The sequence below is a fragment of the Typopeltis vanoorti genome, chromosome 16 (assembly GCF_054136105.1).
Source record: "Typopeltis vanoorti isolate ZY-2024b chromosome 16, IOZ_Tvanoo_1.0, whole genome shotgun sequence".
Classification (NCBI taxonomy): Eukaryota; Metazoa; Arthropoda; class Arachnida; order Uropygi; family Thelyphonidae; genus Typopeltis; species Typopeltis vanoorti.
Genome location: NC_143564.1, coordinates 12,723,354 through 12,743,602, shown reverse-complemented (window position 1 = coordinate 12,743,602; position 20,249 = coordinate 12,723,354). Strand labels below are relative to the sequence as shown.

Below are 20,249 nucleotides of genomic sequence, written 5' to 3'. Positions count from 1 at the left end.
ATTAAACACATTTCATGAGATGCATTCTAATAGGGCTCTCTACCAGAGAATGTCTGTCACATTTTTCTTGATCCAACCATATTATTTTTATTTATATATCAACACGTTTTTTGGGGAAAACCTTCCTCAAGGAAGTTTGCATTGTATAATAGTTCAACACATTTAAGATTTCATAACTGGTTTACTACCACCAACTTCCTTCTGCACTTGTTTAGCTTCCTTATCAGGTCCTCAATATGATCAGCATTGGCATTTCTGCCTTCTCAGACACCCCTAATTGCATACTCCCATCTGTTATCTTTATCTTTTCCTGTTATTTTTGCAAAAGAGTTTGAGAACAGGAACTAAACCTTGGAGATTCAGTGGCAAGCCTTGAAGAAAACCCTGATTGATTCAGCCAGAGAGGCATGTGGTGAGGTTTTCTGCAAGGATAGAAAAATCAGAACTCCATGGTGGACACAGGAAGTTAAGGAGGCAGTGAAGGAAAAGAAGAAAGCATATCAAAAGTTCCTGGCAAATAAGTCAGCTTTTGCTCTTACAGAATACAGAGACAAATGTAAGAAAGCGAAATACTTTGTAAAACTAGCTAAACAAAAGTCATGGGAGGACTTTGGCAAGAACATAGAAAATAAATATCAAGAAGGTGGTAAGATATTCTGGAGGTTGTTGAAGAAGCTCAGAAATGGAGGAAAGAGTGCTGTAAAAGGAGTTAGAGATGATAAAGGTGACATGAAAACAGGAGAAAAAGATATCCTTGAAGTATGGAGTAATTACTTTGAAAAACTGCTAAATGAAACAAGCAGTGATGACAGCACAGTGGTAAAAAACACTGAGCAGGCATGCAGTCAGGAATACATATCCATACTTGAAGTAGAAAAGGCCATCAAAGGCTTGAAATGTGGAAAGGCAGCAGGAGTAGACGATATTTGACAAGAAATGCTGAAGTATGGTAGTATAAGAGTCTTACAGGTGGCTGCACTTCATAGTTCAGAAAGCCTGGACAGAGGGACGAATTCCCGATGATTGGAGTAGAGCTCTCATAGTACCCATATATAAAAAGGGAAATAAAACTGAATGTGAGAATTAGAGATATTTCCCTACTGAGTGTTCCTGGTAAGATTTATGCTAGTATACTTGAAACAGTTGAGAAGGATTGTGGAAGAGAAACTTTGTGAAGAACAAACCGGATTCAAACCAAATATAGGCTGTCAAGAGCAGATTTACAGTTTACGACAAACAGTTGAGAAAGCATGGGAATATAACAAAGATCTGTATTTAAGTTTTGTCGATCTGGAAAAAGCATGTGACAAAGTGCCAAGAGAGAAGTTATTCAATATGCTACAATTATATGGTGTCAATGGGGCATTATATCAAGCAATACTTAGTCTTTATTTGAGTTGTAAGTCAGCAGTTAGAATTGAAGGAAGCACAGGAAGATGGTTTAATGTTAAATCTGGTGTGAGACAAGGATGTACATTATCCCCTCTGTTATTCATTATCTATATGGAACCTATTATGAACGAAAGTAGTATTAAACATGATATCAGAATTGGAGATGTTAATGGCAGCTCTTTGCTTTATGCGGATGATGTTATACTTGTAAATAAATCCGCTACAAGTTTGCAAGATTCCCTGACTAAATTGAATAACTGTTTTAATAGATATGGTATGAAGTTCAGCATTAAAAAGACAATGAGAATAGGTAGAATTGTTAAAATGTCAACTGTGTTGTGAATGGGGAACCTGTGGAACAAGTAAGACACTTCAGCTACTTAGGCACGATTTTTACTGAAGATGGTAAATTAAATATGGAAATAGCAGCAGAATCAACAAAGCTGGTATGGTGGTAGGCAGTCAATTGAATAAATTCATATGGAATAAGAGAGAAATTAGTCGGAACGCTAAATTAGTTGTATACAAGACAGTGTTCAAACCAGTTTTAACTTATGGATCTGAGAGCTGGGTCAGAAGTAAAACATTTGACCAAAAACTAGAAACTGCAGATATGAGAGTCCTGAGAAAGATTAGAGGCGTGAACAGATGGCATCAATGGTAATATCATATTAAAAACGAGGATATTAGGAAAGAACTTGCTCTGCTAACGCATCCAGGAATGCTTTAGCAGAGCTAATCTCAGGTGGTATGATCACTTAAACAGAATGGGCGAGGAAAGATTAGCAAAACAAGTGTTCTCTGCCAGGTTTGCAGGAAAATGACTCAGAGGAAGACCAAGATATAGGTGGATTGATACGGTGCAAAGTGCCTTTGACGGTAGAAATATAAGATCTGATAATGTTGGAGTCTTGACAAGTAACAGACTGATTTGGAGGAAAATTGTAGATAGGAAGTTAGTAATGATGTAAATTTTTCGTGTAGTACTATCATACCCTTGAGTACTGTCAGGAATTTGATGATGATGATGTTATTTTTGCTTATAAACACTTGTTTTGCTAATCACCTTCCATTCTGTTTAAGTAACTGTGCACACTCACTAAGTTATTTCTTAGATGGCGCATCTGTGGTTTCCAATTTTTGATTCATTGGTTTTGTTCTTAACCCAACTTTCAGGCCTCATCATCTATCACCATACTTGTGGGTACATATTCCTGATAAGTACCCTCAAGGGGTGTATAGGATACTATGATAGTGCAACATAAAAAATTTATATTTTATATATAACTTCTTGTTAACGATTTTCCTTCAGATTAGTGTGTTAATCTGTCAGGTCTTAGTTTTATTCAGAGTTGTTTTCCTATTATAAATCGTTAAACATTTGCTTTGCTAACTTTCCTCTCCCATTCTGTTTGAATGATATCATACTAACTGGGATTAGCTCTGTTCACACATTACTTAAGGTTAACAACATCAAGGTCCTTTCTAATATCTTTATCAGCCATCGATGCCATCTGTTCACTACCTAATTTTCTCAGACCTTTCATATCTGTAGTCTCTGTTATGCTTCTAACCCAGCTCTTTGGTTTCAATGCTATCTTGTATCTAGCTAGTTCTGTTTTGACTAATTTCTCTCTCATTGCACATAAATAGATTAATTTGTTTCCCTGCTGTACCAGCTTTGCTTATTCTGTTTATTTCCATATTTAATTTACCAACTTTACTTGTGCTCTAAACAGTAAACAAGTTTACTGTTCTATAGGTTCTTCATTCAGAATGAAACTGATGCTTTCCATTGTGGCCTATTTTCATAATCTATTACTTTTTATGTGCTGATTTTCATACTAGATTTGTTACAGCAGTAACAAATCTAATATGAAAATCAGCAAACATAAAGCTAACTTAACTATTAAGTTTAGTTAACAAATCCTGGATTTATTTAAAGAGTATAACATAATCTTCATAAAGAGCTACAATTAACATCTCCAATTTTGATATCAGGCAGCAGTAGAGATGGTGTGCACCCTTATCTCACATCAAGCCATCTCCTGTACCTTTCTTCATTCTGATTACTGGTCCTGATATCCTCATATGTGGCCTGAACTTATTCTTCTCAAAGTTTCCCTTCCACAACTAAACATAGCTTGGGTTGTTCCATATCTCTTGATTACATTATACAACTGTAACATTTTAAACAGTCTTTCATGCAATAATTATCTTTATCAGATCCAAACAAACAAATTTTTGTTATATCCCCCTCATCTCTTAAAATCTGATCTTGATATCTTTGTATCTGACCTGAACTTATTCTTCTCAAAGTTTCCCTTCCACTATTTTTCTTAGTATCTTTTGAAGTTAAGGAAATTGATTGATGTAAAATTTATACCAGCACATTTGAGAATTTCTGGGTCTAGGTGTCTTTCCAGATTGCAATCAGGAATTTTTGTTGTTATTGAATATTTTTAATCACTGTTATGTCACATTTATCATCTGATTCCTTTTATGGTACTCTTTTCTCTGTATCTGAGTTTCTTTCAGTAGCCTCCAGAACATTTTGCCACCTTCATGATATTTGTCTTCTGTATACTTTGCAAAATAATCTCATGAATTGTTAGTTATATTTACACACAACTTAGCTTTGTTACATTTTACTCTATATTCTCTCATGACACCTGCTGAACTTATTTGTTAAGAATAAAACATATTTCTTCTTTTCCAAGAGTGCCTTTTTGAATTCTTGAGTGCATCATGATTGGATTTTTCTATCATTGCAAACATTTTCACCACATGCCTCCCTGGCTGAATCAGTTTTCTTCAGTCTGCCACTGAATATTCAAGGTTTGATTGTTGTTTTTTAACTTTCATTTTTTTGTTGAATAATATTTGTATATTTTATTTTTCTTCTCAAATTTTATCTTGGTTAATACTCCCTGTTTCAAATCCTGTATATACTCTTTTGTCCTGAACCATTGTGAAGATATCTGTATCAGCAGTAATATAGCCCAAGAGACTTTATTTCTTGTCTTCTCTTATGTGAATTTGTACACATCTTTGTGGTGTTATTAATGCCTAGTCTATGTCTTGAACAAAAATCCAGCAGGTAGGTATTTATCATTATTATTTAGCTTTGCTGCTTACTCCAACTATTCTCAAAACATTTCTATATGTCTGGTATTTATTTCCTACTGTGCCATTTAGATCTCTAAGAAGAGTCAGATGCCTTCTCTGATAAATCAAGTTTCTCCCCTTCTTCTTTAATAGATCATTCTGTGAAACCATGGGCACAAATAAATCATTATTCAATTCCCATTTTGATGTTTATCTGCATTGTTATTTAAAATTGCTTCAAAATTATCCTCATATTTAGTGTTGAATACTGCAGTTATTCCTTCCTTTCCCTAGTCGTTATTGCTGGAATGTAACATATTATAGTTATTTAGAAAAATATCGCCTGTTTGTTTTGTTACACCAGTTGCGTTGATGTGGTTCTGCCATTCCATCCTCTTTTCTGTTTTAACTCAGCCCTGTTTATTAAAATTGACTTGAACACTCTCTTTTTTTTTTTTTTTTTTTTTTTTTTTTTTTTTTTTTTTTTTTCACAATCTGGAAATCTGAACATGAACTTTTAGCAAGCTATTTCAGATCTCTAAGAAAGAGTGCAATGAAATTCATCTCCCACCTAAGGACATTCACAAATATCCAATCAACATGCCTCTGTTGATTGGATATGGATATTTGCTATCCACTCTCAACTACACAAGCAATTTCCATACTCATTTCACAGAATAAAAAATAGCGCCTGAGCCAGGAAGAGAAAAACATTGATTTTTATTGAACATGCATCACATTAAATGTACTGTACCGACAAAAATTATAATAGAAAGAAATAAAAATGACATGAAACAACATTGCTTCACTGAGATTTAGCCAGCCAAGCTCATGAATGTGATTATAAAATAATTAATGTAAAATTACACTAACATTGTATTTCATTGAATATCTTGTTATATCTATAAAAGTATGTTAAGCTGCAGTTATACAGAATTAATGACTTATTATGACAAACATGGTATCTCACCATGTGCTTGAGAAGATTAAAATAAATCAAATTGCAATAAACAAAACATCCACTTTTAAGTAAACAGAGTGAATAGTGGTGTTTAACTGTGCATTTTAAATATTATTTGAAAAAATATATGTAAGAGAGATGGGAGTCCTGATTTTAATCCTGGTATTTCTTATTAAAGTGTGTTGACTAGAAACACCTTATGATAACTTGATTTGATGCCCCTTTATGTTTGGCTTTTTGAATTGATTTTTAAATAATTTTGTGTTAGCATGGTATTAATTTTATAAATAAATCCATGTTTTTTTAATCCTTCAAGAAAGTAGGGGAGGTCAGTGGCAAGTAGTCTTTTCCTTCATTACATCTTCAGCAGAAGATGGGAGTGATCGTTAGCAGTTGAATAGAGACAAAAGTAACAAGAATGCAGCAGACATCTGGTGCATTATACTTTCAATTTTTCAGAGTTGTGAGGATATAAAATGATATTTCTTCTAGAAGAAGAAAGTTTTCTTACTTGCTTCAAATATCGAATAATTCATTAATCAGCTCAGAAGGAAAATGATAGCTAGAATCAAACCCCTTTTGTATATATATACAGGGTGTTCGGGATAAATTTGACAGTTTCGTAAGGAAAAAGAAAATCTTCTTTGTATCTATTAAATTTAATGAATTGACAAAAAAAAATTACAGGCAGAGTTAATTACAATACTATCAACAAGATTTACTCAAAATAACCACCATTAGCATCGATCACAGCTTCAATTCTGCTTCGGAACCTCGAACAAGCTGATGCTACAGTCTCCCTGGGAAGGGCCGCAAAAACTGTTTTAATTTTATCCATTAACTGGGCTTTTGTATTACTGGAAGTGCGATTGGTGTCTTTTTCAACTGCGCCCCATACAAAATAATCCATGGGGTTAAGGTCTGGGGAGTTTGGAGGCCAAACATTTGGACTGGTGAAGTCGTAGAAATTTTCAGACAACCATTTTTGACTTTTCCCAGAGGTGTGGCAAGGGGCCGAATCCTGCTGCCATACATACGGCCTACCATTGCCTACCCTTGTTATCCAGGGCTTGACTACAGTTAGCAACTCCACGAACAAAGCCCGAATTCCAATGCCAGGGTTCTTCAACACCTGTTCCTGCAGATTTGCGAGGAATTCTGCTGTACGAACGCAATCAGATCGTCTGCTAGGGATCTTTCTTCTTGCTACATCCTCGTAGTCACCATTGCAAGTCTCTAGTTCATGCCTGATTGTTTTTACTGTATTCAGGGAGCATTGGGCAGCAGTCGTAATATCCTTATTTTGATGGCGGGCACGAATCATCATGATACAAGTTATTCTCTTCCATGATTCAGGTGGGTTCCAGCTATCCATCCTTTCTGACATCTTGTATATGAATGAAGAAGGGTCCAAACTTTTAAATGAAGAGAAGTGCGTGTTAATACATGTAACTTACGGAAAAATATAATTAATTATAAATATGTCAAATTTATCCCGAACACCCTGTATATAAATATATATATATGTATATGGAGATATATATATATATGTATATGGAGATGAAGTATACTTTTGCCATATGTCAAAACACAGATAATCAAGGGAACAATTAAGTCTTAGCTACTTCATAAGAAAGTAGGAAAAGCCACAGATCCTTGCAGCGAAATACAGTTTCTTGATATCAAGGAAAAGTATTGATATATTTCTCACTTTATCTTGTAATATAGTATGCATTTCAACTTGTTAAACCTGCATTATTATATGGATCAAAAGCTGACAAATTTAAACAGTAGATCACTATCGTGAAGATAATGTAATATTTACTTTCTGTTGAGCTTTGAAGCAGCTACTGTATTCACCTATGTATAATAGATATCCATAATTTAAAAGGTGAATCTTGGGGGTGGGGGAGATAAACTGTGAAAACATCTAAAAAAAAATTCAAGTTTTGAAGCAATGACATTTTAAGTGTCAGCAGTAAAACCAATACAGATCCAATATGTTTTATTTTTTGTACTGTTTTTTAGGACAATTCAATCAAGTAGAAAATTACAAATTTTTCAATGTAAAAATTATTAAATTGGGCCAAATCTTCCAAGCTCAGATTTCTTTATTTCATTCATTAACATTAAATGACATACCAATCAGTCTTTTTTTTTTTTTTCCTTAAGTTGCTACATGGGTTTTCTGATACTGACAGTGATTGTAATATTCATTCATTCGACTAAGGATGAATGATAGTTATGTTACTTACAAAATCCTGTTATTAGACAGTGTGTAGAAAATAGCCATTTGAGGAATTTTTACTAAACTTTTTTTGGCCAATTCCTGAGTTATTCAATCTCTGGCACAGGCAAGCGGGGTTTTTCCCCCACAAACTCAAGAAAATTGACCGCATAACCCACACTGTTTTTAGACAGTAAAAACATAGTGTTATGATTAGGGACCACAAGATGGTGGCACTTCTCAGCTGCCTCTCTTCACCAGATACCAGCAGTAATTAGTGATAGTCTTGGGCCAGCTATCTCGAATTGGCTACAGGTGGAGATATTGAACTGTTCTCCCCACTCTCCAAAAATTAGATAGGGCTGAAATGACCTTGCCTACTCCCTATAAATAAGTAAAAGGATTTAGTTTTTTTTTTTTGGGGGGGGGGGGGGTATAGCTATTTTAATGCAATTTCTGATTTAAACAGCTTTCCAATATCTCTTCCCCAAAAAATAAATGAGTTAAATCTGCAGTATTAATATATACTTTTAAAAGAAATTTAATAAAGTTGCACACATTTTGCTTCAAGATAAGAAATACACGTTTATTGCACTTGTTTATTTGGCATTGCAAAGTAGATTAGACATAATGAGAAAGACTATTTCCAGAACTTCCACCATTTTTTCTTTTCATTTTTACTTTTAAGTATCGTTTTATCCTCACTTACTGCTATATCGTCATCCACATTTTCGGATCCATACAGATTCTTTTCAGACCCATCAAGGATTCCCAAGTCTACATCAAAGACAAGTGTCTGAGTTTTTTTCTTATCTATAAGTGAATAAAATGAACCAAATCATAAAAAACATTTAAGAAGGCAATATTAAATGGCATTTCTTAGCTCAGAACTTAAACTAAACAAAAAATGTATGTAAATGTCACACAAAAAGCAATAGGAAATTGCCTGAAATTTTAATAGAGGCGGATTTCAGTAGTGTAGTACTGTTGTTGCTGTTTACTAAATGGACTCTAATCTCAAAGGGGAGTACGTTCAACATCAGCCAAGCAGCTGTCCTAAACCACAACGAACCTGCTTCCGTAATGGGCTTTTAATAACATGAGACTGAAATATCACTGATTTGTTTACATGAATTAAACGGGAGATTACATGAAATGTAATCTCCCTTCATTTTAGTCCAACGGAGCAGAATTTCTCAGAGGACCTTTAGCAACGCAACAACTGTATTCTGTATTTTGCTGAAATTGGTGGAACAATACAATAATGACTAAGGTCTCTGCAGAGCAGGAATGCAAGGAAGGAAACGTAATCACATTTTGGTGTAATTAAACCGATGAATAGATTGTCAAAAACCATTTAGACAGTATGACTTCAACATGCCTGCAGAGGAAGCAAACACTATAATGTAATCTCCCTTCATTTTAGTCCAACGGAGCAGAATTTCTCAGAGGACCTTTAGCAACGCAACAACTGTATTTTGCTGAAATTGGTGGAACAATACAATAATGACTAAGGTCTCTGCAGAGCAGGAATGCAAGGATGGAAACGTAATCACATTTTGGTGTAATTAACTGTAATTGAAGCTCAGTGGAAGTGGCGTTTGCATCCTCTGCACTAGGCTCCCTGAAGATAAACTTAAGCCTAGACACATAGTAGAGGATCCTTTTCTAAGCCTTTCTTTGACCTGTTCCCGAGTTAGTCGATCCCTGGCATGGGCAAATGGGTTTTCTTCCTAGAAACTTGGAATTTTTCATCCCGTAAACTTAAAACAGAACTCGTGTTTCAGACAAGATATCCTTTTGAGGTTAGGTGCCAAGCGATGGCAGCACTTTTTCACCAGTCTTATCAGTTGCCACTTGTAAAAGTGATCATAAATGTCATTTAATTGAAATCTGAAAACGTCTCCGTAGGAGGAATTAAATTTCAAATCATTTTGTCACAAAAAAAAGATCCAATTATAGCTAGAAAATAAACCAATCATTTCAGATTCGTTTCCAAATAAAATTGGAATTACAATGAAAAAAAATTAAGTAGTCTTGAACCTATGACTGGTTTTAAAACAAATATTGTGTAAGTGATTTCTGTTTTAATGCAGTTCTGCCAGGCATTAGGAGAATCTCTCACATAACTGTTAGCATATGACAACACTAACTGAAGTTCAGTGTAATTTTGATAATTAATTCTTATTAAGGCACTGCCATGGAGCCTTGAGACTCATCAGGTGATCTGTTTTGGACTTCACAGTCTTTCATACCAATCTTTCATTTAATGAGTGATTAAATGAATTCTTTTGGTTCTTTAATGCTTCAAATCTGGCAAATTGTCCTGTTCAATAACTATCAAATAAAAGTGAAATGGATAACTCAACTTAAATAGAAGTTATTACAGCCAGATGAAATTTGTAACAGAATTAGTCACATAACAGTATATGGTTTATGTATATAGTGACAGCAGTAACTGATATAGGTATTCATTATTTCCACATATTTTAAAGGGCATAAATAAGTCTCAAATGCTTCAATGGAGAGAAATATCAAAAAAAAAGCTCATATTTTAAAAATAAAATAAAATAATGGGAAGACCCGTTGCATATCCTGCGTAAAGAAAATCTAAAAGCTAGCTACTCACCTTACTAAAAATATTCATTTCTTCATACATCCCCACCTAAATTCTTAAGGATGTTTATGTAGTAAGTTAAACCAATGCAAACTTTTGGAAGTAGCAGCCATCTTATAACAGCTATGCCCACCACGTCTATTTTATTCTTGACAAATGCAGTCTACTGTGCCAAGTAAATGGCACCTATATTCGCCGGTGAAATACTTGGTCACATCCATTTTCTCTAAGAGATTTAATAGTGAACCTTGTTTTCAGTAATTATGAGCGGGTGCCGCAAAACATTATGGCCTACGTTTCAACGCCACATCAGCTGGCGAGATCTAACGTGCTCTTGATATATCAATGTCCGTTTGGTTTAACAAAAATGCCTCTTGGGGGGGGGGGGGGGGGGCGGCTCTGGGTCAAATTTAGAGTTCACTTCAACTTGCAGAGCATTTCCTACGAGGTAATAAATAGTTAACACGCAAAGTAGCATTCATTTTAGAGAATCCATGCAGTATTAAGTGTGTGCGTTAAGGTATTTAATGAATGGATAATTACTGGTCGATTTGTGTACTCATTTAGAAGAGAATATTAGTAATAAATGCCACTGCAATGTTGCAGAAAACTGGTATAAAGATTGGAATGAGATTTCAAATCGTATAAAGCATTTGTGACTATTTGCAAGTGTTTTTCTTCTGAAATAAATGTAGAATCCAAATGTAGGAAATCTTACTGGAAGTAAAGTAGAAAATTGCTCACCTTTGGCAAGTGCTTCAGCATTAAAAAGAGGTTCATTGGTGTAGGATTTTATACAATGAGGGCATGGAGGAGGAAGGAGATCTTTCCTTTCTATAAAAATAAATTAGGTTTTATTCATTAACCATGACAGCTTATAACACAAACTAATTTTATTCTCACTTTCCATTTCTTGTTTGGAAACCTGAGCTGAATTCCAGATATATAGAAGCAGTTTGGGGAAGAATGAATAAATGTCAAGTACCTCACCTCTAGGATTTAGAAGTCGTTACACTGTGTTACAAAATAAAAATGCACATCAATTCATGTAGAGCAGTGGTTCTCAAACTGGGTGCTGCGAAATTTTGAATCGTTTATTTGAAAAAAAGCAAAATATTCAATTGCCACAAATAACTAAATCAAAAACAAAAAATATATATATTTTGATTTTAATGGATGAAACGTATATAAAAGTTATCATTTTTTGTATCACTCTTATGGTAAAGTAGGGGGCGTTTTGCCTAGTGCTCATACATTTGATTCGCGATTCTGATATTTGATATAAAATGTGATTTAATGAACTCAACAAATATTTTTACTGACAGTGAATAGTCCTACTGGTATAGTCAACCGGTCTGGTTCTTGTATAGGCTCATAAAAACTAATTCAGTAGGTAAGTTAACCTTTTTTCCGAAGCAACGGCGATACGCTAGGCCTACTGCCATCAGCATCGCCATTGTTTCATTGCATCAGTTATTATTTTAGAAACTACTTATTATCACAATACGGTAGATAGAAATAGAAAGCATGTCCTGTTCTCCAGAACAAAACGTGGGTCCAACCACAGACCTGCCGTACGAGGAACTCACCTTCAAACAGCTCCTGGCTATTTTCAAGCATATTGGAAATCTGCTACACACAAAATGGCCAGGTAAGGTAGTAGTTCATGAAATCCAAGAAGTTGATACGGACGACGTTCAACTTCTTGAACTACTCCAAGACAACGCTACTGAAAAAAAAACAACGGGTGAAGATCATTCCCGTACTGACCACACTGATTTCCAGGAGGTTCGCGCAAGCAAAAAGCACAAAACTGTGACCTCCGAAACACCGATTATAGATGTCATGGAAGAAGATGGCTCTGCCCCAGACTCACCTACCTCTGCAAGGGAAAAGATCCCCCGATTATCCTGCGTGAGAAGAACAAATGGATGACTCTAAAGAGCATAATGAACAACCTAAAGATCTCATATAACAATGCAAAGAATATCACAGATGGTGTAAAAATTCACACTAAAACTGTCACAGACTATCGTAGGTTAACAGCAGAACTAAATTCCAGAGGAATTCAGTACCATACTTACTCACTCGGTTCGGAAAAAAATCTCAAGGTTGTGATTAGAGGCGTGCCTGAGGATGTCTCGACCGATGAAATCATCACAGACCTGCACTCAAGTGATTTACCACCAATCAAGGTCAGCAGGAGGGACAAGACTCCAATGCCATTAGTGCTGATCGAGATCAGTCAAACCTATAAACACATATATGACTTGACAACCATCTGTGGATTAAAAATCTCGGTAGAACCGTTAAGGAAGAGAGCTTCTACTGGGCAATGCCATAGATGTCAAAAGTTTGGGCATGCCCAGAAAATGTGTAGGGCCGAATTTAAATGTTTGAAGTGTGGGGTTGGTCACCCAACCAACACCTGTTCTAAATCAAAATCTACCCCGGCTAAATGTGCCAATTGTGGCGGTCCTCACACATCCAACTACAGAGGATGTTTGCACAATCCACGTAACAGGAAATCTGAAGAGGGACCATTCTCTCCTTCCATCAGCTCGCCTACATCTGCGGCTACATCACAGCCTCCTAAAGTACAGAATAAAAACTCAGAAGCCCATCTGTTGAAAACTGAGGTCCCTCAAAAAACGACTCTAAGCTGGCAGCCCAGGACATATGCAGATGTAACCCGCCCTAAACAGACATCCCTAGAACAGTAAACATCACGCCCAAATATGACAGCTATCATTACCGCGTCCCTGGCAAATATGCTATTAGATTTCAGCAGATCTAATCCTTCACAAAGTTCTACTAACAGATTTCTAAAAGATACTCAAGTCATCATTTCAGCGCTCACTAATGAACGGTAAAAAATTAAAACCAGAAGCCCTAGAGATAATAGCCTGGAATGCAAACGGCTTAAGAAATAAGATCCTAGAACTCCAAAATTTTGCCCACAGACATCAGCCAGATCTTCTACTAATAAATGAAACGCATCTAAGACCAGCAGACAATCCCAAAATCTATGGATATCAGTCGTATAGAACTGACAGATCAACCCACAGAGGTGGAGGCACGGCAATTTTCATCAAAATTTTTTTCTCTCATCACTCCATAAACATTCCTACTACCTCCAATCTTGAGATCACTGGCATCGAGATTCTCACGAGCTCAGTAGGCAAATTAAAAATTTTTGCAGCATACCATCCACCACAAAAAGCACTACTACCTTCTGATTTGAATGCCATATTTGACACTGGAGAGCCTACCATTGTGGCAGGTGATTTAAATGCCAAGCATTCTACCTGGAATAGCCACTCCACTAACAAAAATGGACAGATACTACAGAACTATGCTGATTTCAACAACCTTCACGTAATAGGCCCAGCTGATCCCACCCATCACAACAGCTATGGTAGGGCCGATGTATTGGACATAGCCATACTGCAGCACATCAGACTCCAATACAATCTAATAACAATCAATGATTTATCATCAGATCATAATCCAATAAGGTTAAAATTAGGAAATCTTGAAAAATCATCCCCACCCCCTCACTCATTTATTCCTTGGGAAAGGCTCTCCAAGATGCTCCCGAAATATATTGGACCTGTTCCCATCATTAAATCTAAAGAGGAAATTGACATAGCTGTCAAAAATCTAACAGAACAGATTACAGCAGCATGTACAGCAGTTACTACCCCTGCAACCACCCACAAGTCCAACCACCTGCCTGAAGATACTATGAATCTGATTAGGGAAAAAAATAAGGCTAGAAAAAGATACCATAACACTAGGGCACCACAAGATAAACGGATCTTAAATAGGTTAAATTCTGCAGTGAGAGATGCACTCGCAGCTCATAGAACTCAACTCTGGGAAGAAAAACTGACCTCAATCTCCGCTGACAGCCACTCTGTGTGGAATCTTATCCGAAAGATCAAGAACAAAAATAAACCTCTTCCCCCTCTGCAAACAGATTCAGGTCTCATCCACACCGATGCTGATAAAGCTGAGGCAATAGCGAATCATCTTGAAAATCAATGCAAACCCGCATACGGTCACCTTGACATTAGTCATATCTACAAGATACACCATAATGTCAGATATTCACTCAAGTCTGCTCCCACACATTCTACTCAAATCACACCCACCTCACCTGCTGAAATATATGCTATTATTCAGAAATTCAAAAATAAAAAGCCTCCTGGACCCGACGGCATCTCCAACAAAGTTATAAAACTTCTACCTCGCAAAGCTATTGTTCATTTGGCAAACATAATCAACTCCATACTTCACTACAAGTATTTCCCTTCCTACTGGAAATTGGCATACATTGTTCCAATTCATAAACCTGGAGAGCATCCCACTCTGCCACAGAATTACAGACCAATCAGTCTCATTTCTAATCTCGGAAAAATAGCTGAAAAGGTAATTCTTACTAGGCTTCAAGATTCTGTACTCCTGTTAAACATCCTGCCTGAGGAGCAGTTTGGTTTCAGACAGTTGCATAGTACCACACAACAAATACACAGATTGGTGGAACATATCATCACAGGTTTTAACTGGCGCCAATGCACTGGGGCTGTTTTCCTAGACTTAGCCAGTGCATTTGACAAGGTTTGGCATTATGGTTTACTATACAAGCTTATATCATCCGGTATCCCAATCGGAATCATTCAACTCTTAAAGACGTACCTCTGCGATAGGCGCATGCAAGTGAGACTAAGTGGAGTGATGTCCTCACAGAAACACATCTTGGCTGGAGTTCCACAAGGGTCCTTACTAGCACCAATCCTATTCTCCTTATACCTGCATGATATACCACACAACCCATTATCTTCAATTAAAGCTCTTTACGCTGATGACACAGCGATATTGGCCAGATCATTAAAGCCTCACTTAGCCATCAAGAAACTGCAAGAAAACCTACTGCAAATAGAGCAATATTTTGCCAAATGGCGTCTCCAGGTGAATCCTCAGAAGAGCGTAGCCGTCTTATTCTCTAGAAGATCAGTGCTTCCCAAAGAAGATATTCTCCTCTTTAACACAAAAATTCAGTGGAAAACAGAGATCAAGTACCTTGGTGTAGTAATGGACAGTAAACTGACTTTCAATTCCCATATCAAGACTCTCTGTGCAAACTCATCCAAAACCATAGCCCAGCTCTATCCGCTAATAAACAGAAACAGCAAACTGAGCACCAGAATCAAACTTCTCATATACAAACTGATGGTTCGTCCAATACTCACTTATGCCTCACCGGCCTGGAGCCATACTTCAAACGCAAATATCATTAAATTACAACGCATTCAGAACAAGTGTCTTAGAATGATCCTGGGCGCTCCATGGTTCATCCGAACTGTCCAACTGCACCGCGACACGGAGGTCCCCTATATTTACACCTTCATGCAGACTATAGCAACCAAATTCTTTTCAAAGGCAAGTGTTCATCCTAACAGACTGATCCAACTGGCCGCTGACTATGATGCAACGGACTATTCTAAGCACAAAAGACCTAAATCCATCCTAAATCCCCTCACTGAAGATTAATCTCCTAGCCCAATCAGGGCGAGCAATATAGCTCATAAACTCTTTCCACTCACAGTCTCTGTTAAGATAGCCGGGAATATGAAAAGCTTTTGCTTCACCCGTTAAGCCAGTAATGTTACTAGTATCACTCTTATATTATATATCCTGGGATTTCATTAGATTACCGCGTGTCGTAGTAATTAGATATGCGACGGCACATAAATACTGGGAAAAATGAACTAATGAATGGTTAGTTGTCCTGCTGTCTGTTTGAGTATTTCTCTGTTCAGTGTGACAAGTATTATACATATCGTTTCCCCTAAACAAAAATCATGAGTCTTTTGTCATCGGCGAGAATAAACGATGTACGATGTTAAATTCAGTGAGTACAGGTTTTTCTTATTGTTATAATAAATTTAGTTTAATCCTTTATCCAAGTGTGAGCAAACAAAGATTGCACCTGAAAGTATCATCAGGACTGGGGTAAGGTGGTACAACACCAGGGCAACTCATTGCAAAGGTGGAGAAAGCTACCAACACTCCTATCTCAGTATCTCCCATAATGCAAAACACATCTCCTTGCAGATATGTCTAATGTTATGCATTAAGGGAAGGGCCACAACCCAGACTAGTTTCAACCTTTATTGAGGTCTCTTCAGTGGGAGCCAGGCCCAAGTGGAGATACCAGGAAGAAGCATTAGCAGGTCATCTCTACCTATAGGAGTTGCCAAATGGTGTGCCACCCTTTTTTAATAAATTACTCTGGATTTAGAGAAAGATGTTGAAAGTTTATTTTTCACTTGGTTAGAGTATAATAAAATTAGTTTAATCCTTTATCCAAGTGTGAGCAAACAAAGTTTGCACCTGAAAGTATCTTCAGGACTGAGTTAAGGTGGTACAACACCAGGGCAACTCGTTGCAAAGGTGGAGCAAGCTACCAACACTCCTATCTCAGTATCTCCTATAATGCAAAACACATCTCCTTGCGGATATGTCTAATGGTGGTACACGAAGACAAAAGTTTGAGAACCACTGATGCAGAGAAACGTCAACCTGTTTCAACAATGTACAGGAGATTTCAAACAAGAACTGACTACCATCCAGTGTTTAGCATGGCATACTCGTTTATAATGTACAGGGTGGCCATAAAATAACTTTCCCTCTTTGGAGGCATCTGTAGCTAAAATCAATAAACGGAATGAGACCAAATTTTATATTGAGACTTTTGAAGGCATGGGGAGATGATTTCCGCGAAAAAAAGATTTAGTGCCAAAAGTCTTCGATAGGGGAAATTTTGGCGCTGGCGGATCGAAAGCAGTCAAATATTTGCAGTAAACGCAGGTAAAAAGGATTATGGAAATTTTACTGTGTGTAAGTGACAGCAGCGCCACTAATTCCACTTAAAAAGGGATTGGGAACATAAAGGCAGTTATTCGAATCATCACTGTCGGGTTATCAGTCAGTTCTTTCCGACGGCATCGATCCCCGGACATCACTCCATGTGACTTTTGGCTGTGGGGGTATTTGAAATCCGTTGTGTATGTTGGTGGCGTTCCCAACTTGCATGTCTTGAAAGAGAACATCCCATCCGACTCCTTACACTCAGCTGTAGAGCATGTCGCACACCAGATGCAATTTGTTGTACACAAGAAAGGTCAGCACATTGAAAATCGTTCATGTGGTGCAGGAGACCCTGATTCTGATGAATAAAACATTTCCTGTGAGTTCAATCACAGGAAATGTTTTATTCATTGCCGCGCAAGTTGTTGTCTTAGTTTATTATTATTCTTATTATCATTGTAACGCACCACATATCCAGCTGGAATGAGTCACGCGGCTGTCGCTTACACTGTCGAGATGTTATTATTCCATTTTATCTGCCTTTAATGTAATTATCCGCTTGTTTTCGGCTCCGTCAGCGCCAAAATTTCCCCTATCGGCGACTTTTTGTATTTTTTTTTTCGCGGAAATCATTTCCCCATGCCTTCAAAAGTCTCAATATAAAATTTGTTTTCATTCCATTTATTGGCTTTAGCTACAGATGCCTCCAAAGAGGGAAAGTTATTTTATGGTCACCCTGTATAAAAATGTGTACTACAGTTCTGAAAAAAAATCAGAAAAGCCAATCAACTCAAATATAAAAATATTAGATTGGGGAAGTGAAGGAATTTGAAAACCCTCAAACTGGCAAAATCTAAAGAAAACCCAGAATGACAGATGAAGCTATGTGCAAGGGTGACAAGAAAATCCATAGTGGATACTGGAAGTTAAAGAAGAAATCCATGAAGCGAAGACATAAACCATAAAAAAATGTAACTAGTGATTCAGCATGTGCTCTTAGAGAATATAGAGAAAACATGGAAATTTCAGTTATGGATACAACTAACAAAAAAAAAAAGTCGTAGGGAGATTTTGGATGGAGTACCATAAAAGCAGTATAAAAACTGGAAATACTGTTTTGGATGCTCAATAAATTTGAATACATATTAAAATGGAAGTAACAAATGTTTATATAGTAGAAAATATCCAAAATGACTACACAGGAGTACATATGCCAATAGTTGAATTAGAAAAGCAATTCTGAAGCAGATGATATTCTATCTGAAATATAACGTGGCATAAAAGTTGGTGTCTACACTGCATAATCCAGAAAGATTACAACGTCAAATCCGAGATAGTAGTAGGGGAGCCTCTTCTGACAAGATCAAGATCAAGATAAGATAAGGAATCGTGACGTGATTGGTTGATGACGTCATTGTGTGCATGGCTTCATGGGTCTGGAATGTTTGGAATTTCCGTGTGGGCAACTGTGTCACTGGCTTCAGCTCTTGTGTTTTGGTTCGCGTATGGGATTATGGGTGATGATAGATATAAGGATTCGTGTTGTGATTGGTGGTGCAATTCTGACAAGATGAAGATCAAGATAAGATAAGGAATGGTGACGTGGGTGTGTGTTGTTTTCAGATGTAGATAAGTGACGTCATTTGTTATTTGGGGGGGGGGGGTGGGGGGGGGGGGGGGTGGGGGGGGGGGGGGGTGGGGGGGGGGGGGGGTGGGGGGGGGGGGGGGTGGGGGGGGGGGGGGGTGGGGGGGGGGGGGGGTGGGGGGGGGGGGGGGTGGGGGGGGGGGGGGGTGGGGGGGGGGGGGGGTGGGGGGGGGGGGGGGTGGGGGGGGGGGGGGGTGGGGGGGGGGGGGGGTGGGGGGGGGGGGGGGTGGGGGGGGGGGGGGGTGGGGGGGGGGGGGGGTGGGGGGGGGGGGGGGTGGGGGGGGGGGGGGGTGGGGGGGGGGGGGGGTGGGGGGGGGGGGGGGTGGGGGGGGGGGGGGGTGGGGGGGGGGGGGGGTGGGGGGGGGGGGGGGTGGGGGGGGGGGGGGGTGGGGGGGGGGGGGGGTGGGGGGGGGGGGGGGTGGGGGGGGGGGGGGGTGGGGGGGGGGGGGGGTGGGGGGGGGGGGGGGTGGGGGGGGGGGGGGGTGGGGGGGGGGGGGGGTGGGGGGGTAGAAAATGACCTTTAAAAGTAAAATATAGAAAATAACCATTCAATTTGAAGAAAAATAATAATAATAAATAATAATAATAATTTCACTTGTCAGAATTCCATACTCTAACAACAATCGGAATTCGAAACCGGAAATAACACTTAACCTAAACAAAACGGCGCATAGACTTTCCCACCTAGCTTGGGCAACAGTGGGAAATAAATAATACAGACAACCAATCGGATAGTACTCTAAATTAAAATTAAATGTAAGCATTAAGTAATTACAACACCAATGAATTCCGACGGTAACGAAGAATGAATAATTTTAGGATATGTGTTATTCAAACATCTTGATACTAAGTCCTTAGTCATATGTAATTATTTGAGAAATATCCAAACTTGAGGAAATGCTACCTTTTGAACAATACCCCAATTTACGGATGTGACTCATGTCATCCCCTTTGAAGAAAACCGCTCACTATGGGACATTGCAAATGACGAAACCACGTCTGTAATCTAAAGGACGAAGTAACTAGTTCAGGTTACAGTATTTACAGAAATTTCATTCTTTGTGGTTTTTGTGTTTGTGTTGTGTTGTGGATATAAAATTCAACTATTTTGGAATATTCGTATTTAGAAGAGATCTGGAAAGCTGTAAGTACTTTTTTAACTTATACATAACAACTGCTCGTATGTTTTTTGGTAAGCGTAATTCTAATACTGAATAGTTTTTTTTTTTTTTCCCATAAGAATAATCATAGGATATATATTAGAGTATCAACATGGATACATTAGCGATTTTTTTATGTCTAATGTGTATGTGTTTGTGTGTGTTTAAGGACAGGTATTTTAAGTATATAATTAATTATTCAGAAAAGCTCGAAAGACTGCCGCCATCACGACTTACTCTAAGAATCCCACCGTTTAACAGGA

At 37.9% G+C, this 20,249-nt stretch overlaps 1 protein-coding gene across 6 annotated transcripts in view; it reads right to left on the bottom strand.

The window, feature by feature from the left end:
* LOC150097851 (uncharacterized) overlaps positions 1–20,249 on the bottom strand; it is a 98,980-nt gene that overhangs the window by 64,185 nt on the left and 14,546 nt on the right. The window contains exons 3-5 of one of the 6 annotated variants that reach the window (XM_090406312.1): positions 11,050–11,139; positions 8,398–8,501; positions 7,087–8,072 (exon numbers count right to left, since the gene is read on the bottom strand). In XM_090406312.1, coding sequence (XP_090262438.1) covers positions 7,998–8,072; positions 8,398–8,501; positions 11,050–11,139 — 269 coding nt within the window. In that variant the 3' untranslated portion in view covers positions 7,087–7,997. Of the gene's footprint in view, positions 1–7,086; positions 8,073–8,247; positions 8,502–11,049; positions 11,140–20,249 lie in introns of those variants that run through there. The other 5 variants (XM_090406314.1, XM_090406315.1, XM_090406313.1 and 2 more) reach the window with 5 other exon arrangements.